Raw genomic sequence first — 23,529 nt, forward strand, 5'->3', positions numbered from 1 at the left:
TTATTTATTATCTTGAAGGCCACATGAATAAACACATGTGTACGATGTAAATGTATTAAACTATTTCATAGATGAAATGCTTTATATAAAAATGAACAATAAATGACAATTAATATAATTGTATAGAAATTGACTTATTTTTTGCACACGGTAAATGCTCTCAGTGGCTAATTCTATCAAGGAGTTCTGAATGCTCCCTGGGGAAACTACTTCTGGTTACTAGTAGATCAGTAGTTCAGTAGTTTGCCTCTAAGGTGTTTTTTGACACAAAGGATAACTGTGTCCCATTGTGCACTGACAAAGCCTAGAAGGGCCCTAACACCCTATCATTAAAACAATGATTGTTTTACCACCCTTGACCACCGCCTAACAGAACTCTGTGTCACACATCATTAGTTGTTTAACAAAGACAACCACTACATTGTGTGGATCGGTTGAATTACCAAGTGCTAATGTTTTTGTTTTGTTGTGAGCTTAGAAATATATGGGATTTATTGTCTTTGTAAAGTTGAATGAATAATAAAGTGGAATGAGTTTTTTTAATCACCTGTTTGTATTATCTCCTTTATTTTTTTTACTGCTATTACTCATAATTATTAGTTGCTAATGATATAATTGAAATAATTTCTGCTTCTCTCAGATTTCATCATACTATTCACATTGCATTCTGATGAACAAAGTATAGAAGTTTTGAACTTCAATCTTGAGGCCTTGTGTAGTCCTTAATACATTTTAAAAGAAAATGATCTTGTTTAATATTTCTCTCTCTATAGATGTGTATAGAAGTGCTGTAAACATTAATCGATTCGGTGATGTATCGCAATGCGGGGCATGCACGATTCAGCATCGATGCGGCAACGTGCTGTAATCGATTATGTCGCTGTTTATTTTCGGGCCTCGAGTGGACAATAAAGTTGTGAAGTACATGCTAAGCGGCGGCGCTAGCTAGCACAACAACAACAACAACAACAACACTAAGGATGGCTGAGGCGGAGGGAGATGACCGTGAAAGACAGGTAATTAAAAACACACCCAAAGCTTGGAAAGCGGACATTTGGGCACATTTCGGATTCTACGAAGTTAATGGGAAACTAGGCAAGACTTACGCAGTGTGTAAAACCTGTCACTCTAAAACCAAGCACGTTGGCAATACAACTAACTTCAAGAACCATGATGATCGTTGTCATCCTGAGTTGGATTCAACAACAACAACAACAACAACACAAAAAGTCGACACATCCCAGCCAAGAATTGACGAGTCGCTAGTGTCAACGTTGCCACACAACTCCGAGAGAGCGATCGGTGGCATGCTTCATAGCGAAGGATCTACGACCCTATTCTGTTGCAGAAAATGCGGGTTTTCGCCACCTGCTTGAAACAATTGAGCCCCGGTATAAGCTACCGACAAGAGCTACCTTCACTGGTTCTGCGCTTCCCGCATTGTACAAAGAAACCAAAGCAAAGGTAATGGGATCCATGTGTAAAGCCAGTCGTGTAGCAGTTGCAACTGATGCCTGGACTTCAGTCGCAACAGAGTCCTATGTAACCATTACGGCACATTACATTAGCGAGGATTGGCAGATTGTATCTCATGTGCTGCAGACGAGAGCAGTTTACAAGAGCCACACTGGTGCTCATATGGCGAGGCTACTCTTGGATGTTGTGGAGGAATGGCAGCTAACAGATAAAAGTTCAGGAAGTGCCTTGTCTTAGAGCTGCTATTTTACTGTGTGTAAAAAAAACACTTATGGTCACTGCTGGAAAAAGTTGGCTGTTATTGCTCTATTTAAATTCAAATGGTTCTAAAGCAGAGAGAAGAGAAATATTTCTCATTCAAAGCACTGAAAGCAGTGATTTATGTTTTCTTTTTCAGGTTTGAAAATGCCATATCTAATACCCTGTACCATTTAATTTTATTTTATGACATTAATGTCAAAGATACAGGAGACTGCATACAGGAGAGTGAATAAACACATAGCAGCCAATAAAATCTGTTGTTATATCTGACTGCTTGTATTGCCTCATGATCGATGAAAAATGTGCCTTATTCTGTGCAGTAGAATTTTGATGCATCGCAATGCATCGTAGAATCGAATTTAATCGAAATTGTTACCTGGTGAATCGTAATCGTATCGAATCGTGAGGGCAGTGCTAATGCACACCCCTAGTGTAAAGCCTGTGGTTATTTTATATATATATATATATATATATATATATATATATATATATATATATATATATATATATATAAAAAACTATTTGGCAGTATGTTTATCTACCAAATTGAGCTCTATTGCTCTTTTGGTTAACATTTTCTAAGATTTTTCTGGCAAAATTGTATAATTTATAATTTATATAAACTATAATATGATAATTTCTCTGGTTGATTTAATAGCTCTGATATGATAGCGCCTCCATTTCAGAGCACCATATCTGCCATCATTTTTTAATACAATCTTCCCAATTAAACATTGAAGATAGGCTCACATGCTTATATAGGCTCATTGACGTAAAAAAAGGAAAACTAAGAAAATATTTTGCTGATACTGTGACTCTGAAAGAGTGAACTAAGAATAATTATCCACAGTAGATCAACAAATGTAGAGGTCATTCTGCCATTTTAAAATCTTAAAGATGAACTCGCTGTCTTTCGGCAAACAAATTTAATACTTGAAACTGAACGATTGGTGACTGAAGTGAGAAAATTGACTATGTTTCTAAAAAACGTTAGTCTTCAGGAAAACTTGAGGTTGCCTGTTTCTGTTTCTTTCGTTCTTTTTTGATAAATGTTTGGCACGTTGCCTGCCTTAAATAATAGATAATATACCTCGAACGTGTGTGTGTGTGTGTGTGTGTGTGTGTGTGTGTGTGTGTGTGTGTGTGTGTGTGTGTGTGTGTGTGTGTGTGCGCACAGACGTGCACACACACATTGAGAGGACGCGTTCACGCACGTGAACGTGTCCTCTCGATGGCTCTCCTGAACTTGGTAGCCTCCATGTGCCCGGCTGGGCCCAGAGAGCTCCCAGTGGGAGGAAGCTAAGGGCTGGGCAGGGGGTGCCTGTTGTTGAGACAGGGGCTGGGAGCTATGGGAGGGTGAGGGGAGGGGAGGCGCTGGGGTGGAGAAAAGGGCAGTGGGGGTGGTGGTGGTGGTGGTGGTGTTTGTGCTGGTGGTGGAGGGGGTTGGGGCATGGGGGGGAGGGGGAGTTTGCTTGTTAAAGAAAGTCGGAGAACTTGGAGTCCAGTTTGTCATGCTAACGGAGGCCATCCATTCACTGTGGACACAGGGAGCAGAAGGTTCACAGGACCCCGGCCATTCTCATGCAAAGTCTGCGAGGGGCGAGAGAGAGAGGGCGAGTCAGAGGGAGGGAGAGAGAGAGAGAGAGCACCCCTCCTCCATCAACTTAGCCCCCCTCCCCGTCTCGCCCTCCCCCAATGCCCACACACTCCCTCTCTAACCCTCTTCTTGGAAGAAGGGGGGAAAAGACATGCATGTTTATAAATGGGCTCAGAGGACACATTGTTGGCCCTGGCGGAGGGGTGGCATTCAGCAGATGGGCGCGGCGGTCTGCAGACATGCCCTGTCGGCGCTCGGCAAACACACTCCCTGATCTATGTGCTCAGCGGGGACACGCTGCTAGTTCTTCTTCAGCCAATGGAGTCGCCGGCAGAGCGCGTTCGAAGCTGATTTGCTGTTATGTGACAGAGAGTAAATGTATTACTGCATCCCCCACCCCACCCCTGATGAATTAGTACTTTTCATTAGGAAGAACTAATTGATGTTACATTGAACAATGCTTGATAAAACCCCTGTTGCACACAGTGAGCCATGGTGTCTAATATTTGAGAACACAGTCTAATATTGTAGTTTACAGTCAAATGTTGCAGAATACAGTCTAATGTTGTAGTATACAGTCTAGTATTGTGGCATACAGACTAATATTGTAGTATACACTCTAATATTAAAGTATACAGTCTTATATTGTAGTATACAGTCTAATATTGTAGTATACAGTCTAGTATTGTAGCACACAGTCTAATATTATAGTATACAGTCTTATATTGTAGTATACAGTCTAATATTGTAGTATACAATCTAATGTTGTAGGATACAGTGTTATATTGTAGTATACAGTCTAATATTGTAGGAATTCAGTGTTATATTGTCGTATACGGTCTAATATTGTAGCATACAGTATAACACCGTAGCATGTACAGCGTAACACATCAGCAGGGACCGGCAGAATTAGCGCGTTCACAACCACAAACTTTATTTGACCTTGACACCACCTTGAAGGACTGCTGCATAGAACTGACCCCGCATCCGGCGGCTTTTAAAAAGTTCTACTTAGGATTCTGCTCATGTAGGGGGTCCAATAAAATCAATCAGCTCCCTCACTGTGACGCTCCGTCCCTCACCTCTAATCTGATGCACCTGGGTGAGGATCTGAGACCGCCGCTCGTTTACTGTTGAATGTGGTTAAAGATGTCGTCCGTGGGACGGGCGGACACACACACACACACGGGCGTGTGTGCATGCACGTAAGCACGCACGCAAGCGCACACATACGCGTACACGCACATGCACACACCCTCACACATATGGACGCCGACACCGACGTACACAAACACACACACACAGCCACACGTACGCGCACGCAACCAGACACACACACACACACACACACACACACACACACACACCGTAACGTCACACACACCGACACACATACAGACACACAGACACACACACGCAGGCACACACACACACACACACACACACACACCGACACACACACACACACAGATCTTTTCTGTAGTTTAATGACTACTGGGATGAAGTGAAACTACCCTGATACGGGCTGGAAACAGACAGAGGGGGGCTAACAAGAGTAGAGTAGGGACTGTGTGCATTTGTGTGTGTGTGTGTGTGTGTGTGTGTGTATACAGTCGCGCTCACACTCATGCATAGTATGGCTATGTGCATGTGTATATGGCCAGATTTATGTGTTCAGATTTATGTGCTCTATAGTTGCACAAGCAGGGACAGAGGGTTACTGTGTGTGTGTGTGTGTGTGTGTGTGTGTGTGTGTGTACATGCATGCATGTGTGCATGTCCATGTGTGTGTGTGTGTGTGTGTGCATGTGTGTCCCTCCGTGTGCACTAGTGGCAGCCACTTGGAGCCCCTATTTGATTGAGTGAAGCCCAGTATAGCCTGAACACTCCCTCTAATGGAAGAGCAGGGCCCAGCAGCTCGGTAATGCTCTGACCCCAGAGCTTTTACTGCACTGCCAGCCGATAAGTGGCAATATGCTGGATCTTATAAAATTAACAAGACTATGCCATGAGAGAGAGAGGTAGTGGGAGAGCAAGAGAGAGAGAGAGAGAGCGAGAGAGAGAGAGAGAGAGAGCGAGAGAGAGAGAGAGAGAGAGAGAGAGAGAGAGAGAGAGAGAGAGAGAGAGAGAGAGAGAGAGAGAGAGAGAGAGAATGAGAGTTTTTAAAGAGGGAGATGCACGTAGCACACAGGATGACATACCCAGCTCTAGTAAATATCAGCATGCGCATATGCAAAGGATCGGAGCAACTCTTAGAGATATATCGTCACAATTGTACAATTTTATTTGTCTGCTTTCTCCTCCTTTTTAGGGCCCATGTTTACAGGCCAACATAACAGGGCTGTTTATGTTAGCCATAATGTCTTTCAGGTTATTTTAAAGGGTGCAGCCTTTATGGAAACGGCTCTTCAAACTATGGTTGTCTGTGAGGTTGGCTGACACAGCACCCACAGAGAGCTGATAAGGCTTTTCCCGTGCCAGAAGATAGTTTAAATATTTTGATGTGCATCGTATATTCTTCCCTTAACGACGTTAAGGGCTGTATGATTCACACTGAAAGTTGATTATGAATTATTATTGATAATCGTTGCGCTTATAAAGCAGTGTCTTCTCACTGCGCGAAGCCCACCTGTGAAGGACAGAATATACTACGCATAGATCCATGTGCTGCCGTTTAGCGGGCCTCTTTACCCTGCGCACTGTGATTCCTCACAGCAGCATCACCTTTTCACCTTTCCCACACAGCCTTGGTGTGTGTGTGTGCGTCTGCAAAGGCTTTCTTGTTTGTTCGCATAATTGCATCCAGTGAGTTGGCGTGAAAGACGTGAATGAAAGCGTGTGTGTTTGTGTGTGTCTGTGTGTGTGCATGTGTGCGTTTGTGTGTGTCAGCACGTGTGTGTGCGTGTGTGTGCGAGTGTGTGTCTAAAACAGTATTGACTGCTGTGTGTCTGTGTGTGTGTGTGTGTGTGTGTGTTCCAGCAGAGGCTACTTATTTGTGTAAATTATTCATGCAAGATTTGAATACATGCAAATGCGTCACTCTCCTCTCTTGGCACGGATCCAGGTTACCTATGGCAACCACTCTTGCAAGAGGCATCATTTCGCCGCCCCCACCTCCACAACCACCACCACCACCACCACCACCTCCACTTCCACCACCTCCACCACCACCACCTCCACCACCACCACCACCACCACCAGCATCAGCACCACCACCAGCATCAGCACCAGCACTGCCACCAGCCCCCCACCCCCTGTTCCTCCGTCGGCCCCGCCCCTCCCCACCAGGCGAGCGTTCTCCCAGCAGCAGCATTGTCTCGCTTGTCGCACTGCCAAGCTGGGGGGCTGCGCACCGTAGAGTGGCACGCCGGTGTCCCACAATTCATAGTCAAGGTCAAGGTGGCAGTGGGGAGGGATGGGGGGGGGGGGGGGGGCGCAGTGGGAAACAGGAGGCAGGATCCCGCTTGTTTTTGGCGGGGGCAGGTTCACGGACCAGTCTCCCTCACATGCGCCCGTGAAGGAGATGACACGGTGGGCAGAGGGGGTGTGAGGGGCGAGAGGGTCCTGTCACCGCCGGGGGGGGGGTACAGATGGTACGCAGTCACCTCCCGCTCAGCCTCACTGCTCGTGCGCAGTCGCGAGTCACATGACACGCAGGAATAAAACCCGGCCGCCACCCTTTGGCGCGGGTATCAAATCGATGGCTCATTTCGCTAAAAGCTTCCATTAGACTTTGTCTGTGTGTGCGTGGCCGTTTGTGTGTGTTTTATATTTGCCCTGCTTTATGGTGTAATTGTAATTGTGTGTACAGTTGGAATAGGAGTGACTTGTCAGTCCGACAACCTGTGTGTTTATATTAAATCTATTTTAGCACTAAACAATAAACATTGATAAGCATATGTATTCCAAATAAAACACAATAAACTGAACACAGAACCACAACCATGTCCACACAAGCGAAGCCAATAAGATGGACCAAAATCAGTGGTAGTGAATAAAGGTCAAGTTCAGGCCATAGGGTGATCAATGCCCTAACTAAACTTCATAATGGTCCGTGTTCCATTGAGCTCAACGAGTTAACGGCAGCTGCTCAATGCTACCATCTACTGGCCATTTAAAAAAATGCTTTTCAAATGATATCAAATTTCTAATAATGTGTAGGCGCCAATTACTAGCATTGATTGGCCCATTGCTCGCTCTAGTGGTTGAAATAATATACTGCTAAGAGTGATAAAACATCTTTATTATTGCAAGGAGGGATTTTTCCGTAAAACATCAGAGCATTTCAATATATATATACATTTAGAATATTGCAGTCATCCAAGTGGGATGACAATGAACGTATGAATAATGACTATTTCCATACACTGTAACATAAAGAGAGATAAGGGCTTTGGCAGACTAAGACATGTCCCCAACATAATCTTGACAATATAAAGAAGAGGTTAGAATATAAGTAACATATTGCACATTGTCCCAATAATCTCTCGGCTAGAATTGTTACGGTCCTTTCCATTCAACCTATACTGCCTCCAGGGCTAAGGGCATAGAAACTACTGAAACTCTGCCTTCGGTTCTTAACACTTGGCAGGGAAACTGCACAGGCCTGCTTGCACAATCACCCACCAACAAAACATTCCACTGTGCCCCACTGAATCAAAAGGGGGTGTAGTCATACTGGTCTAGATTTCCACCATTCAAAGAAATGTTTGCTCCTCAGTTTTTAGTGTGCAACAATTTAAGCTTAAATGATGATTAGTTTGATCCATATGCTCAAATTATACAAGGCCATGCGTACGCACTTGTGTTTAACACATAAAATCTTAATAAAAAAAAGAACAAATTACAAATTATATGACTCAAACAATAAAACACACACACACACACACACACACACACACACACAGATAGAAGGAGTTAAAATAAACAAACAGGATCCATGTATGTCTTACTGGTAAAAAAGCATGGCTCTTAAAAGCAGCCTTGCTAACCATTAACATCGTGTTGCCACTCTGAATTGGTTTTCACCACACAATTGTCTTTGAAGAGCATCAACTTAAGTGTGTTTACGCACTGTGTGATTTCCTAAGCCTTATCAGAAGCCCTATGTGCATTGCGTGAGCGCGTGTGCATGTGCAACCAACTCTGGACGCCGCCCCCTTGCACCCGCACTACCCATTGGTGGACCGAAATAAGAGTGCGCATTGCAACTAGCCTGCGGTGAGCTGGCACTGCCATGCACGATGTGGCATACCTCCCGCATCACGAAACATGCGTCGGCGAGTTCGGGACTACTCTGCTGCCCCCTGCTGGTTCAGTGAGGGAAGTGCCCGGCCCGACGAAACCTGCTCAGCATTTCGTGAGCGAGGTCGAATGTGCTGAAGCTCACGCCCACAGCGATGGGGCCCTTGACCCAGTTCATGCTCAGGCCCTTGTAGAGGCCACGGACCACGCCCTCCGTAGTGACGATGTGGCGCAGGGTGCCCAGCACGGTGCCGTAGGCGGCGCCCCCGGTGACCCCGGCCGTCTGCATGCGCCGGCGGACCACGTCCAATGGGTATGACGCCGACTGGCCGATCATGCCCGCGCATGCCCCGAATGCCAGCCGCTCGTGGGGGTAGGGCTGGGCACGCCTCGTCTTCTCTGGAGGGTTAGAGGGGGGTCCATTAAGGTCACAGAGCTTTGATTTATGCAGGGAACGGGCTAACCTAGCAATTGTTAGTGCTCGCCACTTGGTTCTAGGAACATCCTTACTGCACTGACAGTGATATATGGTTGATTCTCCTTCTTCTGACAAATACTTATTACTAACTCCTACTTATCGTACTTATTGTACGTCGGATTTTGGATGAATTTGGATGAAAACATCTGCTAAATACTCTAAATGTAAATCACAATGTAAGATACTTTATCTCTGTCAATCACCTAGAAAAGATACGATGTTGAAATATGTTCTCATGTTGCCCGATATATATATCCTTCGGAACAACCCTTGTTTTAGATTTTCAGTACAAACTTTGGGCTGGACAAGTAAAGGTTGATCATTTAGGATGCGATAGTAAAAGGGCTGACAATTGCTGTGAAATAGTGAGTTGAAGTTGCGACACATTCTTAGACAAATGGATGAGGCGATTTTTTTTCGGAAAGATCCAGCAGGCCGTGGGCAGCGGTTGTACCTGTGTGCAGCTTCTTGAGGCTCTCGTAGGTGAAGAAGGTGATCCCTGCGTAGGGGATGACCCCCAGGATGGTTGGGGTGAAGCCGCGGTAGAGCGTCCTCAGGCCCTCTTCCTGGGAGATCCGCACAAACACATGTAGGACGTTGCTGTACCTGTTGGGGGGATGGGGGCGGGGTCAAATGCTCAGGTCAATACAGTACGATACACTCATCTACAGACGGGTTGCTGGAGACACTAAGAGGTTGGTATTATCTTTCATTTATCTAACCATTGTTCAGCAGGGATCGTCTCTTTAAGATGAAGCACTCTTAGCCGGCATCGCCATGGGTTATTTATTCCCCACATCAATGGTACAATGGACCGCATTTATACAGCGCTTTTCTAACCAGTGGCCACTCAAAGCGCTTTACAATGTCGCCTTACATTCACCCATTCATGCACAAATTCACACACCGACGGCGTTGTCAACCACGCAAGGCGACAGCCAGCTCGTCATGAGCAGTCAGGGCGAGGCGTCTCACTCAGGGACACCTCGACACTAGCAGCTAGGAGGAGCCGGGGATCGAACTAGCAACCTCCCAGTTACCAGCCAACCAGCTCTACATCCTTAGCCACATGCCGCCCAACAGCACAAAGTAACTCCACTCCAATTACCCCCCCCCCCCCCCCTTGCACATAAACACTCAGCAGTAGTTGAGACCCTTGGCCCAGAGAGCCCCCGGGGTATTCCGGGACGTGAATACGTACATTTCTCTGGCCGTGACGGCCATCCTTGCTCGCACCATGTCCAGGGGGTAGGTTAGCATAGTGGCGGTGGTGCCAGCCAGGGAACCCGCCAGGAAGCGGGGGAGGGGCGGCAAGGCTCTGTGGGGGGGGCAGTCAACAGATTATTATCAATGACATATGAGGTATGTATCGGTAATAGGGCTGGGTATCGTGGCCAATTTCCTAAATCGACTCGATTTCGATTCATATGGTTCTGAATCGATTAATCCCGATTCGATTCGATTCAACCTGCTCTTAAATAATGAAAATGGCTCAACTGTGTTACAAAATACAAATGTACTTAATTTTTTCTCTTCACCTTAAACAACAGGTTTTAAGTGCAAACTTGTTTAAACTTGAGCTGTAAACAAAACTGTCTCAAAAGTGCAATTTTGAAATTAGAACGGAATTGAAAGTGAAAGTGTACTTGAACAACAACATTCCATCACTGCAAATTGCATTAAGGCATTGTTTATTAAAGTGCAAAAATAATAATAATGGTAACAAAAACATAAAATAAATAAATAAATTAAAATTGATCTCATGCCCTATGAATCGATATTGCAAAAATTAAATGAAATCGATCCAAAATCGATTAAATCGATTTTTTTACCCAGCCCTAATCGTTAAGTATGTTTACAGGACCCCTTTGCGTTGTGTATGAGAGCATGGTGTTTGGGGAATAGTAGGTAGATGTCCACTTTGATGCACTTTAAAGCATGGTCGTATGAGTGTTCTAAGTACAGTGGCGTGTTAGTGGAGTGGGTGTGGTCGATCAGCCGGCCTGAGTCAGACTGATGGGACCGGCTGGGGCGGCACACATGCGGTGCATCCAGGCATCGAGGCACACAGGTTGAACCGGCAATTAACACACACTCCAGAAAGCTCAGACACATCGGTATAGGATGACATATCGGCCTGTAGCGTTCTTTAAACTCTGCATTAAACCGGTTTTCTTCTTCATCTGCCTTGTCACCAACTGTGGCAGAAGTAACTGCTCCGGTAAAATATCTGACTCCACTTCACCAGTCCTACTTGAGCTACTAAAACCCCCAAAAACAATAGAAACAATCACAACAGCAATGTCACTAAAGCACAAACATCCACCAATTCATGTACGGCCATGCTTTTTCACACGCCTCGACCGTCTCTCACACACACACACACACACACACACACACACACACACACACACACACACACACACACACACACACACACACACACACACACACACACACACACACACACACACACATCCCCTCTATAAACATGTGGTATTAACAGGGATTTTGTGGTCCTTACTTCCCCTGGAAGCCGTAGTGGGCTCCGAGTATGCTCTTGTACTGGTCGTGGGAGCAGAACTGGATGGCGGCGTAGGGGATGACCCGCACCATGGTGGCCGAGTTCCCCCTCCAGAGGCTGAGGAAGCCGTCCTTCAGGTAGGTACAGTACAGCAGACGGAGGGCCTCCTGCCAACACACACACACACACACAGACACGAATTAACACATACACAACCACACACCCCCCCACACACACACAAACAGGAATGAACACACACACACACATAGGAATGAACACATACACAACCACACACACGCACGAATGAACACACATGCACGAATGAACACACACACACACACACACACACACGTATAGTCTTATGTCATAATGCAAATGCACAAATAAAATGCTTAGTTTGTAAATGGAAGTAAACCACTAAACACTGCTCAGTGAGAGAGTGAGGCTTATGAAGAACCGACCATTGAACAACTTATCAGAGTGAAATGGGAGAATGTATGTTTCAACAGGGTGAAGAGAAATGAAAGCTCACCTTAGCTGAAAATCTGTTTGAGGACACTGCAACAACCCGAGAGAGAGAGAGAAAGTTAAATTAATTCCTTGGCAGGCTAAACATCGACTAAGAAGATTAACATTTGGTAACAGGCACAACCAGACTCAAACAGATGTAGACGGATTAGGCCGACACTTAAGGGATAAGGCTCACAGAATGATCTGGTTGTTTGTGTTTTATTCAGTCAAAATACACTACACAAGCACATCCAGCAAGTTTTTCTTCCTGGTTCTGTTAACGAACTAGTGACTCATATATAATCTGTTAGGTTGCTAATGCAACCCAACAGGTCAGGGAAGTCCTGTTGCCTCAGAGGTCAGAACTTATCTCCTCACTCCAGTATACAGAGAAGACGTAAGAATCTTTACCAACACCTTGAACACTTTTGTTGTTGTTGGTGTCCCAATGCACCTGTTAATGGTCGATGACACAGAGAAAATAAACACCTGTGTATGTACAATGCCTCCAATGTGCTCAAGTCAAAGTTGTGCGTCACAATGGAGATGTTATAGGGAAGATGTGTGGGACCCCCAGAGAAACTCTGCTTCAGCAGTGAGCTGTGCTGAGCAAACTTTGCTCTGTGCCGTGCTTTGTTGCGTTTCTCTGGAAAATACTAGACAGCGGATAGGCCTGACTCATAGCTGCCCTACACGAGACAGAAAACACGTCTTAGCAATAAAATAATACTAGTCATATCTACTCACGGATGTGGGAAGAAGTAAAATATAGAATTTGCAAAAATAAATAAAATAAAGAATAATCCATTCACATGAACACAGATTTGTGATGCGTATATCAAGAACAATAGATCTAATATAATCCAATTCTATAAACAATGCATTTAAGGTTATTATAATGGCTACATTTGAATAATATATTTCTGATCATATTCGAGTCTGTTTTTTTCTTCTTGCCTTGAAAGATGATCTTGGTGCGATCCAAAGGCGCGATGGCTGTTTTGGCAACAGCCCCAGCAGCAGCCCCACAGACGAGGGAGTCCAGCACAGTCCATCTCTGCAGAGATCCATTTTCAAACACACAAAACCACACAGCAAACACACAAGACACAAGAAGCATTATTACACGCACAGGCATACATTTAGGTCACATTGCCATGCCATAAAAAGCTTAAGCCAATTTGAAAATGCAACATATTAAGACTAGACTTTATTATTAAATATGCACAAGAAAAATAAACCAAACCACAAATCAATGAGGTACCTACAAAACACGCAAAACCTAAGCAGGTACTGTGTAATTAACTAATGTATGCACAATTGATTATTTGTTGAGTACACAAAGCCTGCATGCAAAAATGCAACGAAACATAAAAAACGACTGTAGTGTAAATAAAATCTAGCAAACAATTGTCCATGTAGTTCCCCCATAGGCTCTGGTTATCAGTGGATCCCCTTACACATCCCTGTCAACACTCACGTTCGGTTGAGCAGAGGGCGACAGGGTCAGTACTGTGGCCTGGGCGACGGGTATTCCCGGGTGGTCCTGGACGTGGTGGGCCATGTGTGCACTTGATTGTGCAATCGCGTCACTCCGCAAGCAGCCAAACACTACCGAGATATAATAGAATAGCGCACAATTGAAATGTTATGTAATTCTTAGTAAATAAACGACGATATTTGGGGCTGAACGCATCATACCGCAACTGTAAGGTCAACAATCAGGTTGAAATAAAGAAGGATACAGGGCGGTATACTTAAATTGAGTAATTTAAGATGTTAAATGTTGATAAATAATGGGGTTAGTCATTTGTAAATGTGTCCAAAATAAAATATGACTGTAAAGCAATGTTTAGATTACCAATCTGTGATTAAAAAACGGATTTACAATCCGGTAAGAGATTATCGACAAATTTCATTTATTTATTTACCTTTGTTTTCTTAAACAAATGTATACAATCGTCTGGTCGTCAACTTGTCAGTCGACATGGAGCTCGATTCCTTTGCACGCATTTGTTGTTTGCGGGAAGGCGCTGCAGTCTTGCACCGACCCAATGTTGATGTTTGGACGGAGAGTGAACACGACAGCTGTCGCGACGACGACAGGTGTCTATTTTAAGGTTGTCTAAGCTAAGATTTTCGCATGAAGTTGCTGGTGGCTTTTGCAAAGGAGATTGTTTAGGCTATGGGAGGTTACAGTTCGTGGGCATGTATCTTCTATTTTGGACTACAATACCCAGGACGGACTCTCGCTGGTGTAGTCTCGCGTGACTACTCACACGGATAGGTTGCCAGGTAGTAGATAATTTCATGCTTTGCAATGCGTGCAGTTTTGTTTTATTTGTTTAGCTGCTAATTGTTATAGTTGTTCCAGGGACGAAACGTACTAAGTTTAAACACAGCTTACAAAACACATTGTTTTTATTTCAAAATGTACACTGTATGCAGACGTTAAGAGGCCCCCGGCTGCATACACTTTTCTGCTGAGAATCTGGCACCCGCTGAAGCTCTCCGTAGAGCTGAAAACTTGTTGTTGTTGTCGGGAAAATGGCGTCTAATGTAGAGGCCCCAGAACCCTGGTACCTCGCCCTGCTCGGTTTTGCTGAGCATTTCCGAACTTCGAGTCCCCCTAAAATTCGACTATGTGTTCACTGCCTGCAAGCCGTCTTCCAGTTTGAACCTCCGCAGAGGATCGAGGCCCGGACGCATCTCCAGCTCGGCTCGGTTCTCTACCATCACACGAAGAACATCGAGCTGGCCAAGGACCACCTCGAGAAAGCGGTAGGGGAGAGTGGCTTCAGGACAGAGCAGTGTTGTAGCAGGGAAGAGGATGGGCACGGGCCCCATCTAAATGCACATTCAATGATTCAATAAGTCAATAAATACAGGATGTATCGATAGCGATTACGTGTAAAGGTCTCAATTAATGACGCAAACGCAACCCAAAAACTCAGGAGCAGCCCGGAAGTATGCCCCGCGTTGTAAATGCATGTATCATCATTTTATGAGACCACTAACCGTCAGGGCAATTTATATACATGTTTACATTTTATGTTGCTTACTTTGTGGACAATATGACGTGACTCATTTGTTATTTTTATGCTTTGTTTTGCAGTGGTATATAGCTCAACAGGTCCCTCAGTTTGAAGATGTCAAATTTGAGGCTGCAAGTATTTTGTCCGAAATATTCTGCCAACAGGTTAGTTTACATCACCATGAGGAAATCTGTTTTGCAAATCTTTATTTAGTCCTCACAGTAACAGGTGTGTATGTTAGTGACAGTTTATTATCTTCCTGTATGCAACATCTATCCAGAACAATTGGAGACTGACGTTATGAAATATTTCCTGTGAATACTATGATTTGCGAGTGATTATGAACTATTTCTTCTAGAATTTGGTGGACTCCGCAAAGCCCCTCCTGCGAAAGGCTATTCAGATATCTCAACAAACTCCATACTGGCACTGCAGACTACTGTTCCAATTGGCAGTATGTACCTAAACATATGAAGGCTTGCAATGCACAAGTAACTCTGCACTTATTCAAAATAACATATGAGGCTCTTACACAATGAACCATGTGATTCCATCAGCAACTCCATACCCTGGAGAAGGACCTTGTGTCTGCCTGTGATCTGCTTGGGGTTGGAGCGGAGTATGCCAGAGTGGTGGGCTCGGAATACACAAGGTACGTTGATTGATTTGATGATTACAATCGTTTACCATGCTGTGGGCAAAGGCCCCAACGGCATATTACTGAGTGGTTGCTTAGGTAGTGTGTTAACACTGTGGCTGTACTTTTCACAAGGCAGACATTTTTAAATAGGCAAGAGATTAGGAAAATATCAATCTTTTGCATGCAATTACTTGCATCATCCAGATTATCCTTTCTAAGCTTTGTAGAAATGTTTGTCTAGAAGCTGGGACATGGGGCACAAGCTTTCCTTTGATTCCCTTCTTTTATTATTTTATTGTATTTGTTTCTTTGTTTCTTTTCTTACTCTTAGAGTTTCTTTTAGAATTTAGGGGATTTCTTAAGCCATAGAAAATGTCTTCTTTTTTTTATAGATATTTGTGGATAGTTTGAATAATAATTTATAGAAATGTGCCTGCATTGATAACCACTACTTAAATCCAAGTCGGTTTTTATAGTGATTGTGCTTGATTGTAATTGAATAAAACCCGCTAATTTGTTATGATCTGGGATTTCTTTTCAACAGGGCATTGTTTACCTTAAGCAAAGGAATGGTAAGTGATCCGATAATATTCAAAAGCTTCTCCAAATCCTGTATTGCTAAGTTGCAATGTTATTCAAACCGTTGTTTACTTTTCTCTTGCAGTTATGTCATATATAAGGTGTGTGTGTGTGTGTGTGTGTGTGTGTGTTACAGCTGATGCTGATGGAGAAGAAGCTGAGTGAGGTGCACCCTCTGCTCACTCTGTGTGGGACCATCGTGGAGAACTGGCAGGGTAACCCCATCCAGAAGGAGTCTCTCAGGGTGTTCTTCCTCATCCTGCAGGTGACGCACTACCTGGACGCTGGACAGGTGAGAGATGGATTACTGAATTTACATTAACATTTAGGGCATTTAGCAGATGCTTACAGTGAGGATGTTCATAGAACCAAGGGAAAAGCACTTAGGTTAACCCATTCCCCGTATACAACAAAGCTAGCTAGGATAAAAATGCTACACGATGCTAAGTACTATTTTTAATTGCAAGGACGTACAACATACAATAATTGCGTACAATAAGTTGCAGGATGTGCATCATTCAGAATATCTATTATATATGATCTATTTAGATTATATTGAGATGATCTATTATTATGTATCATACCATATCATATATCATATTACGCTGATTGGACAGAATAGGTCTCGGATGATTAAGCGAAAGTATTGTATTTGAAATTGACTCTTAAATCTATTATATAATAACTAGGATAACATTTGCCTATAAGGCTGTTTGAGAGTGTTATAATATGATACTCTGACTGATGGACACACACATTTGTTTGCTGCAATTGAAGTGTTAGCCAATACTGCTTATCAATACTCGCAGGCAAACAGTCCAATGCTGAGCAACAATTCAAATTAGTCACTCCTTATCTTCTCTTGTTCCTTGTGCTCTCTATCTTCTAGATTTTGTCATAGAACATAATGATTCATGATTCAACATATATTCTGTTTAATCTGATCTTATTTTATAAAAAAAATCATTACTATAATCATTATACTTTATAATTCTGTCAGGTGAAGAGTGTGAAGCCGTGTTTGAAGCAATTGCAGCAATGCATCCAAACCATCTCTACACTCCATGATGACGAAATCCTTCCCAACAACCCTGCGGACCTCTTTCATTGGCTGCCAAAGGAGCACATGTGTGTCCTCGTGTACCTGGTAGGCCATTCGCCTCTTTAAAAAATAACAATAGATGTCTAGCATATAAAGAGATTGCTTTTATTTTCCAATGTTTGATACACATCTGATCTCATTTTGCAGGTGACAGTCATGCACTCCATGCAGGCAGGCTATCTGGAAAAGGCCCAGAAGTACACAGACAAGGCTCTGATGCAGCTGGAGAAACTAAAAAGTGAGCGACAGTCTAGGGATTTCCCTCATTTCACTGTGTTTCTCATGTATTACTTCCCATGTATCAATTAGTCTTTGAGCTTCATCAAGTTTCCCTCGCTGATACCCTTTACCCACTGTGTTCATGTTACCCTCGCTGATACCCCTTACCAACTGTGTTCATGTTGCCCTCGCTGATACCCTTTACCCACTGTGTTCATGTTACACTCGCTGATACCCTTTACCCACTGTGTTCACGTTACCCTTGCTGATACCCCTAACCCACTGTGTTCATGTTACCCTCGCTGATACCCCTAACCCACTGTGTTCATGTTACCCTCGCTGATACCCCTTACCAACTGTGTTCATGTTACACTCGCTGATACCCTTTACCCACTGTGTTCATGTTACACTCGCTGATACCCTTTACCCACTGTGTTCACGTTACCCTCGCTGATACCCCTAACCCACTGTGTTCATGTTACCCTCGCTGATACCCCTTACCAACTGTGTTCATGTTACACTCGCTGATACCCCTAACCCACTGTGTTCACGTTACCCTCGCTGATACCCTTTACCCACTGTGTTCACGTTACCCTCGCTGATACCCTTTACCCACTGTGTTCATGTTTCCCTCGCTGATACCCTTTACCCACTGTGTTAACGTTACCCTCGCTGATACCCTTTACCCACTGTGTTTATGTTTCCCTCGCTGATACCCTTTACCCACTGTGTTCACGTTACCCTCGCTGATACCCCTAACCTACTGTGTTCATGTTCTCCCAGTGCTGGACAGCAGCCCGATCCTCTCCACCTTCCAGGTCATCCTGCTGGAGCACATCATCATGTGTCGACTGGTCACCGGCCACAAGGCCACTGCCTTACAAGAGGTACATCGATGCTGTCTCATTTTTTTTTATTTACCAATGTTATCCCCCACACACACCCCAGCGTTTGATACTGGAGAGCTATCAAGGGACTCAGGAGCTGAGTGAGTGCTCGGGTACCTCAGACCTCATCTTGGAAGAGAACTAGGGGATGTGTTTCTGAATGATGAGCAGCATATAGGTGTTGATATTGACTTTGTGGCCCCTGTCTTTCCAGATCTCTCAAGTGTGTCAGTTGTGCCAGCAGTCCCCCAGGTTATTCACCAACCACGCGGCTCAGCTGCACACACTATTGGTTTGTACATTTTTGTTTTTCACTCCACTAACTCTGCAATAGAAGGGTAAGCAAGGTCTGTTTCAAAGGGGCTCTTTTGTCGTCATTGTAGTGCATGAAAATGTATCGCAGGCTACAATGACACTGAAGAAACTGGGCTGTGTCAAACTTGAATAGTGTTTAATAAAATTGGTAGTCTGTCTAATTTATAATGACCGTAAATTGCTCTTTATAAAACATTGCCTGGTAATACAAACAAAGGTGCTTTGAAAAAACAACCATCTTTCTTTGGATGTGTATAGTATAGTATGACAGTCTATCATCCATATGCAGAGAAACAGGTTCTTACTGCCTCCATTTGCTCATTCACTCTGAATGTTTTTGTTTGTTAGGGTCTTTACTGTATCTCGGTGAACTGTATGGACAACGCTGAGGCCCAGTTTACCACAGCTTTACAGGTGAGTGCATAAAGAAATGGCGCAGCTCTTCTCCTTGATATGTACTGCATAAACTGTGTGTAGTATGAGCCCAACTTTCTGTTTTGCATTCCAGCTCACGTCACACCAGGAACTTTGGACTTTTATCGTTACTAACCTGGCCAGTGTCTACATTAGGGAGGGGAACAGACACCAGGAGGTTTGTGGAATTTTTTGTTGCTTAATGGTGTGTGTGTGTGTGTGTGTGTGTGTGTGTGTGTGTGTGTGTGTGTGTGTGTCCAATTTATTGAATCGTGTTTGCAATGTATATATTTTTAACAGTTATAGATTTGTGTGTCTTTTTAAATATATAGTAATAAATAGGAATTCTCAACCCATTCAAGACAAAAACAATTCCTGTAACCAACCAGCAGAGGTCCCCGTTGAGCCGTACTTTTACAGACATGACCAAACCTGGTTGATGTATTGAGTGCAATAGACTGATCAACCTTATTACATCTCTCGATTATGTTTTATACTTTTATGTTACTATAACACATTGTGGTATATTTAGTCTTTCCCTATTAAGCTTTTTATAAATGATGATGATCATTTATAAAAAAGGTCGTGTGATGATCATCACACGACATCACACCCTTTTTGCAACCAACATTTATTTAGTTCAATAAATGTTGGTATACTTTAGGCTTAGCACCAATTAAATAATTGGCACCAATTTTTTGTCATTGATTTAACAGTTACTGAGAATAAAGCCGATTACATCTCCTGAGATTAAAAAGTTATGTTGTTCTTTCAGCTGTACAGTCTCCTTGAGAGAATCAATCCGGACCTCAACTTCCCTGTCAGGTAAAAAGAAACGTTACATTTGACCAAAACTAAGCTCTTGTTTAACTCTTCCTCAGTTTTCACAGTTTAAACACAGTAAATAAGCAATACAACAAACAGATTTGTGTCATCTGCGTATCGATTCATTACGACTTTTTGCAAGCAGTTAAATTGGAGAAGCTTCTCAAGTTATGATCATCCAGAGGTAAATTAGGGGATGTATAAACCAAACATGTCATCGCCATTACCTTGAGACCGTTGTTGTCTTGTTCCTTCAGCTCCCACTGCCTCCGAGCCGCTGCCTTCTACATCAGGGGACTCCTGTCCTTCTTCCAGGGACGGTACAACGAAGCCAAGTAGGAAAACCCCTTGCAGCATTGCTACAAAGTCATAGAACAACTCACAAGTCCTCTTACATTGAAACCCTCGCCACCCCCATTGGTACAAACGGAAGCTAGGGGCTGTATTCTCATATCCATCCTTCAATGTTCTCTCTTGTGGCAGACGTTTCCTGAGAGAGACCCTGAAGATGTCTAACGCAGAGGACCTGAACAGGCTGACGGCGTGCTCTCTCGTTCTGCTCGGTCATATCTTCTACGTCCTGCAAAACCACAGAGTAAGACTGAAACACCTTACCGCCCCAGATATGGCTCCACTTCAACCTTTATCGGAGGTTGACTACTGCCTGTCAATACTTTGAATACCCCATTTTTTTTATTTCTTCTCGGTTTGTATGATGTTTTGATTCAATATTTACTAAATTGGTACAAGAACTTTACAGATAGAAGCAGAAAACCTGGTGGCTTGTCCAAAAATAACATCCTGATCAGTAGTTCTAGATTTGTGATAAGTTCACCTTTTGGTTGAAAGTGGCTCTCAAAGAAAGTTCAAGAGATTTCTCCCAGGTAATGCATTTGTATTAATAACCTTGGTGGATTCTAGATTTGGTTATGGGGGAACATACAATGTACATCTCACCGGTTCCTGTTCATCTGATTATATCCTGTTCTAATGAGACATGTCCTCTGGTACCCAGGAGAGCAACAACATGGTGGTACCAGCCATGCAACTGGCCAGTAAGATCCCAGACATGTCTGTCCAGTTGTGGTCTTCTGCGCTGCTCAAAGGTACATTAACGGCACAACATTCTGCTGGTGGGCGTGTGGCTGTAATTCAGTGATGTTGGACGTAATCATAATGCAGAGTTATCTTTTATTGATTGAGGGTCTTTACCTTTTGGAAAGAGTGAAAGCTACAATTGACTAAATCTAGTGGAATTTCCTTGTGTTTCTTTTTTGGGGATAATATTTTTTCCTAATGAAAAGAAGGCTGTATGCATGTATTTTTTTTTTATAGGTGAATCTGTGGCCGCTAATAAAACGACATTGGTCCATTCATTAAGGCTCCACCTGCTATCCCTGGATAAATGTACACTATGTTTTCGTAACTGTGTACGATGTGCATAGATTGTTGAAGATTTATTTTTGAATGGCTCAATAACTAGTGATAAACTCCATAAGCATCATGCAAAGCCACCTCGGGCATAGTTTACAGCTCTTTCTGTACAATGATTTTAAATGTTTGCTTTCAGATTTGAACAAGGCCTTGGGAAACCCCATGGACGCCCATGAAGCAGCTCAGATGCACCAAACCTTCTCTCAGCAGCTGCTGCAAGACCACATCGCTGCCTGTAGCCTCCCTGAGCATAACCTCATCAGTGTACGTGAACCGCTTTGTTAGATGACTGTTTTTTTTAAACTTATAAATCACCACACTTTCCACTCACTTGTATGTCTACGCATGTGCAGTATGTAGTCACTAAGGTTCTATAATCCCAATGTGTTTTTCCTCCTGCATTACAGTGGACAGATGGACCTCCTCCCGTACAGATCCAGGCCCAGAACGGCCCAACCACCAGCCTGGCAGGCCTGCTATGAGGAACCGTGCTGCCTTCTTTCCTGTGACACTAGCCTCACGAATCCTATTGAATGCTAACAACCGGCTGCCAGAACTCTCTTCTGTCGAGCACTGCATGGATTTAGTAGGTGTACGCATACAGTGCGAGCCTTCACTGAAGTAGCTACAACTGATAATAGTCTTGCTATTATTTAATTAAGTCCTTCATCACTGTTCCATCTGCCCTCTTTGGGATGCTTCCTGGTTGAAGGTGAATGGCCGACATTTCATCTGGGCGTCCAGCAAGGCGCTAACTTGACATAACAATGTGTTCTTTACCTCGGAAGCGAGAATCCTTTGCTTTATGCCAGGTTTTGCCTTCTATGAAAACATATAGGGTTCATGTAGACGCAGGTAAAGCTAATTTATTTATTTGTTATTTTTATAACATGCTATTTTTGTGTTATGCTTGGAATTCACTGGTTTGTGTTGATGCAAAGGAGAGAAACCCTTGGTACAAAGTATCTTGCACAGTATTAATGTCGAAATTGATACTATATTTACTTATGTATGTATGTATGTATATATATATATACATTTTTACAAATATTTTGAATTTGATGGAAATATGGTCTATATTTAGGATGTGGAGGGAGTTCCTTGTGTGCCATTCTTTATAGGATTTCAAATAACCTCAAGCAAATGTAGGTAGTTGCTAGGAAAATACACTCATAACATAACATGCTTCCATAATATATTAATTCCAATTCATGTAATCTTTTTCTTTTTCAAATTATAGTTATCTCAGATATTCAGAAGTAAACTTTATTTTGTGTATATTTATATACATGTGTATATGTGTATATATATATATGTGTGTGTATATATATATATACATACATGTGTATATATGTAGGTAGTTAGTTAGTTACTTGGTTTACTTTACAGTTTGTATAGACTTGACACAACTTTCATTGTAAAGTGACGTTTTTTTAAGTCGATTGGATAAACGTTTATAAGAACTCGGTGCTTGTTATGTACAATTCTGTACGAACATATTTTAACCTTGTCTATGGGCCATATTCTATATAAAGCCTATCTTTTTATTGTTTTAAATATTTTTTCAATAAAAGTTTTTTGAAATGTTTTTCGGCTTACTACATTTTTGAGGAAAATCGTTGTTATTCAAAATGTCAGGGTTGGACAATAACTTGTTCATGTTTTAACCATGTCGGATTAAGACAAATTCTAATTATATTCCGGAATATTTCAGGGGTTACATAGGAGAGTAGTTATTAGTAAATAAGTTATTCCAATATGCTCTATTGACGTTACTAGATTTCTTTATGTAATATCACCATAAAGAAACTTAAGGCAAGAATAAGTGTATTTATAAATAATAAATGCAGCTGAGATTTGTTTTATCTCAACTGCATTGCAGAATCTTAATACTAGTCATACTATTTTAGCAGTTTATTATTGGTTTCTATGTTTTGAAAGATAACATATTGGGTTTAGATTTCAAAAAGTTCACTTGTAAGCTTCTAT

General features: G+C 42.9%; 2 protein-coding genes across 2 annotated transcripts; one reads left to right on the forward strand and one right to left on the reverse strand.

Annotated features, from left to right (window-relative positions):
- Positions 1 to 7,559: 7,559 nt before the first annotated feature.
- On the reverse strand, positions 7,560 to 14,247 carry LOC307078125 (mitochondrial coenzyme A transporter SLC25A42-like). The gene is made up of 8 exons (XM_079739755.1): positions 14,022 to 14,247; positions 13,571 to 13,701; positions 13,048 to 13,147; positions 12,113 to 12,138; positions 11,581 to 11,747; positions 10,258 to 10,374; positions 9,511 to 9,662; positions 7,560 to 8,977 (listed from the first exon to the last, which is right to left on the reverse strand). The coding sequence occupies exons 2-8, from the start codon at positions 13,652 to 13,654 to the stop codon at positions 8,649 to 8,651; spliced, it is 975 nt and encodes a 324-aa protein (XP_079595881.1). The 5' UTR covers positions 13,655 to 13,701; positions 14,022 to 14,247; the 3' UTR covers positions 7,560 to 8,648.
- A 378-nt stretch (positions 14,248 to 14,625) lies between these two features.
- On the forward strand, positions 14,626 to 23,122 carry LOC307078124 (MAU2 chromatid cohesion factor homolog). Its single transcript, XM_079739754.1, has 18 exons — positions 14,626 to 14,871; positions 15,206 to 15,289; positions 15,484 to 15,579; positions 15,683 to 15,777; positions 16,310 to 16,337; positions 16,481 to 16,636; positions 17,345 to 17,491; positions 17,594 to 17,684; positions 18,449 to 18,552; positions 18,767 to 18,844; positions 19,216 to 19,281; positions 19,376 to 19,459; positions 20,057 to 20,106; positions 20,364 to 20,441; positions 20,590 to 20,701; positions 21,122 to 21,212; positions 21,677 to 21,804; positions 21,948 to 23,122. The coding sequence occupies exons 1-18, from the start codon at positions 14,638 to 14,640 to the stop codon at positions 22,020 to 22,022; spliced, it is 1,797 nt and encodes a 598-aa protein (XP_079595880.1). The 5' UTR covers positions 14,626 to 14,637; the 3' UTR covers positions 22,023 to 23,122.
- The last annotated feature ends 407 nt before the right edge of the window (positions 23,123 to 23,529 follow it).

The sequence above is a fragment of the Pollachius pollachius genome, assembly GCF_949987615.1.
Source record: "Pollachius pollachius genome assembly, chromosome: 7".
Taxonomy (NCBI): domain Eukaryota; kingdom Metazoa; phylum Chordata; class Actinopteri; order Gadiformes; family Gadidae; genus Pollachius; species Pollachius pollachius.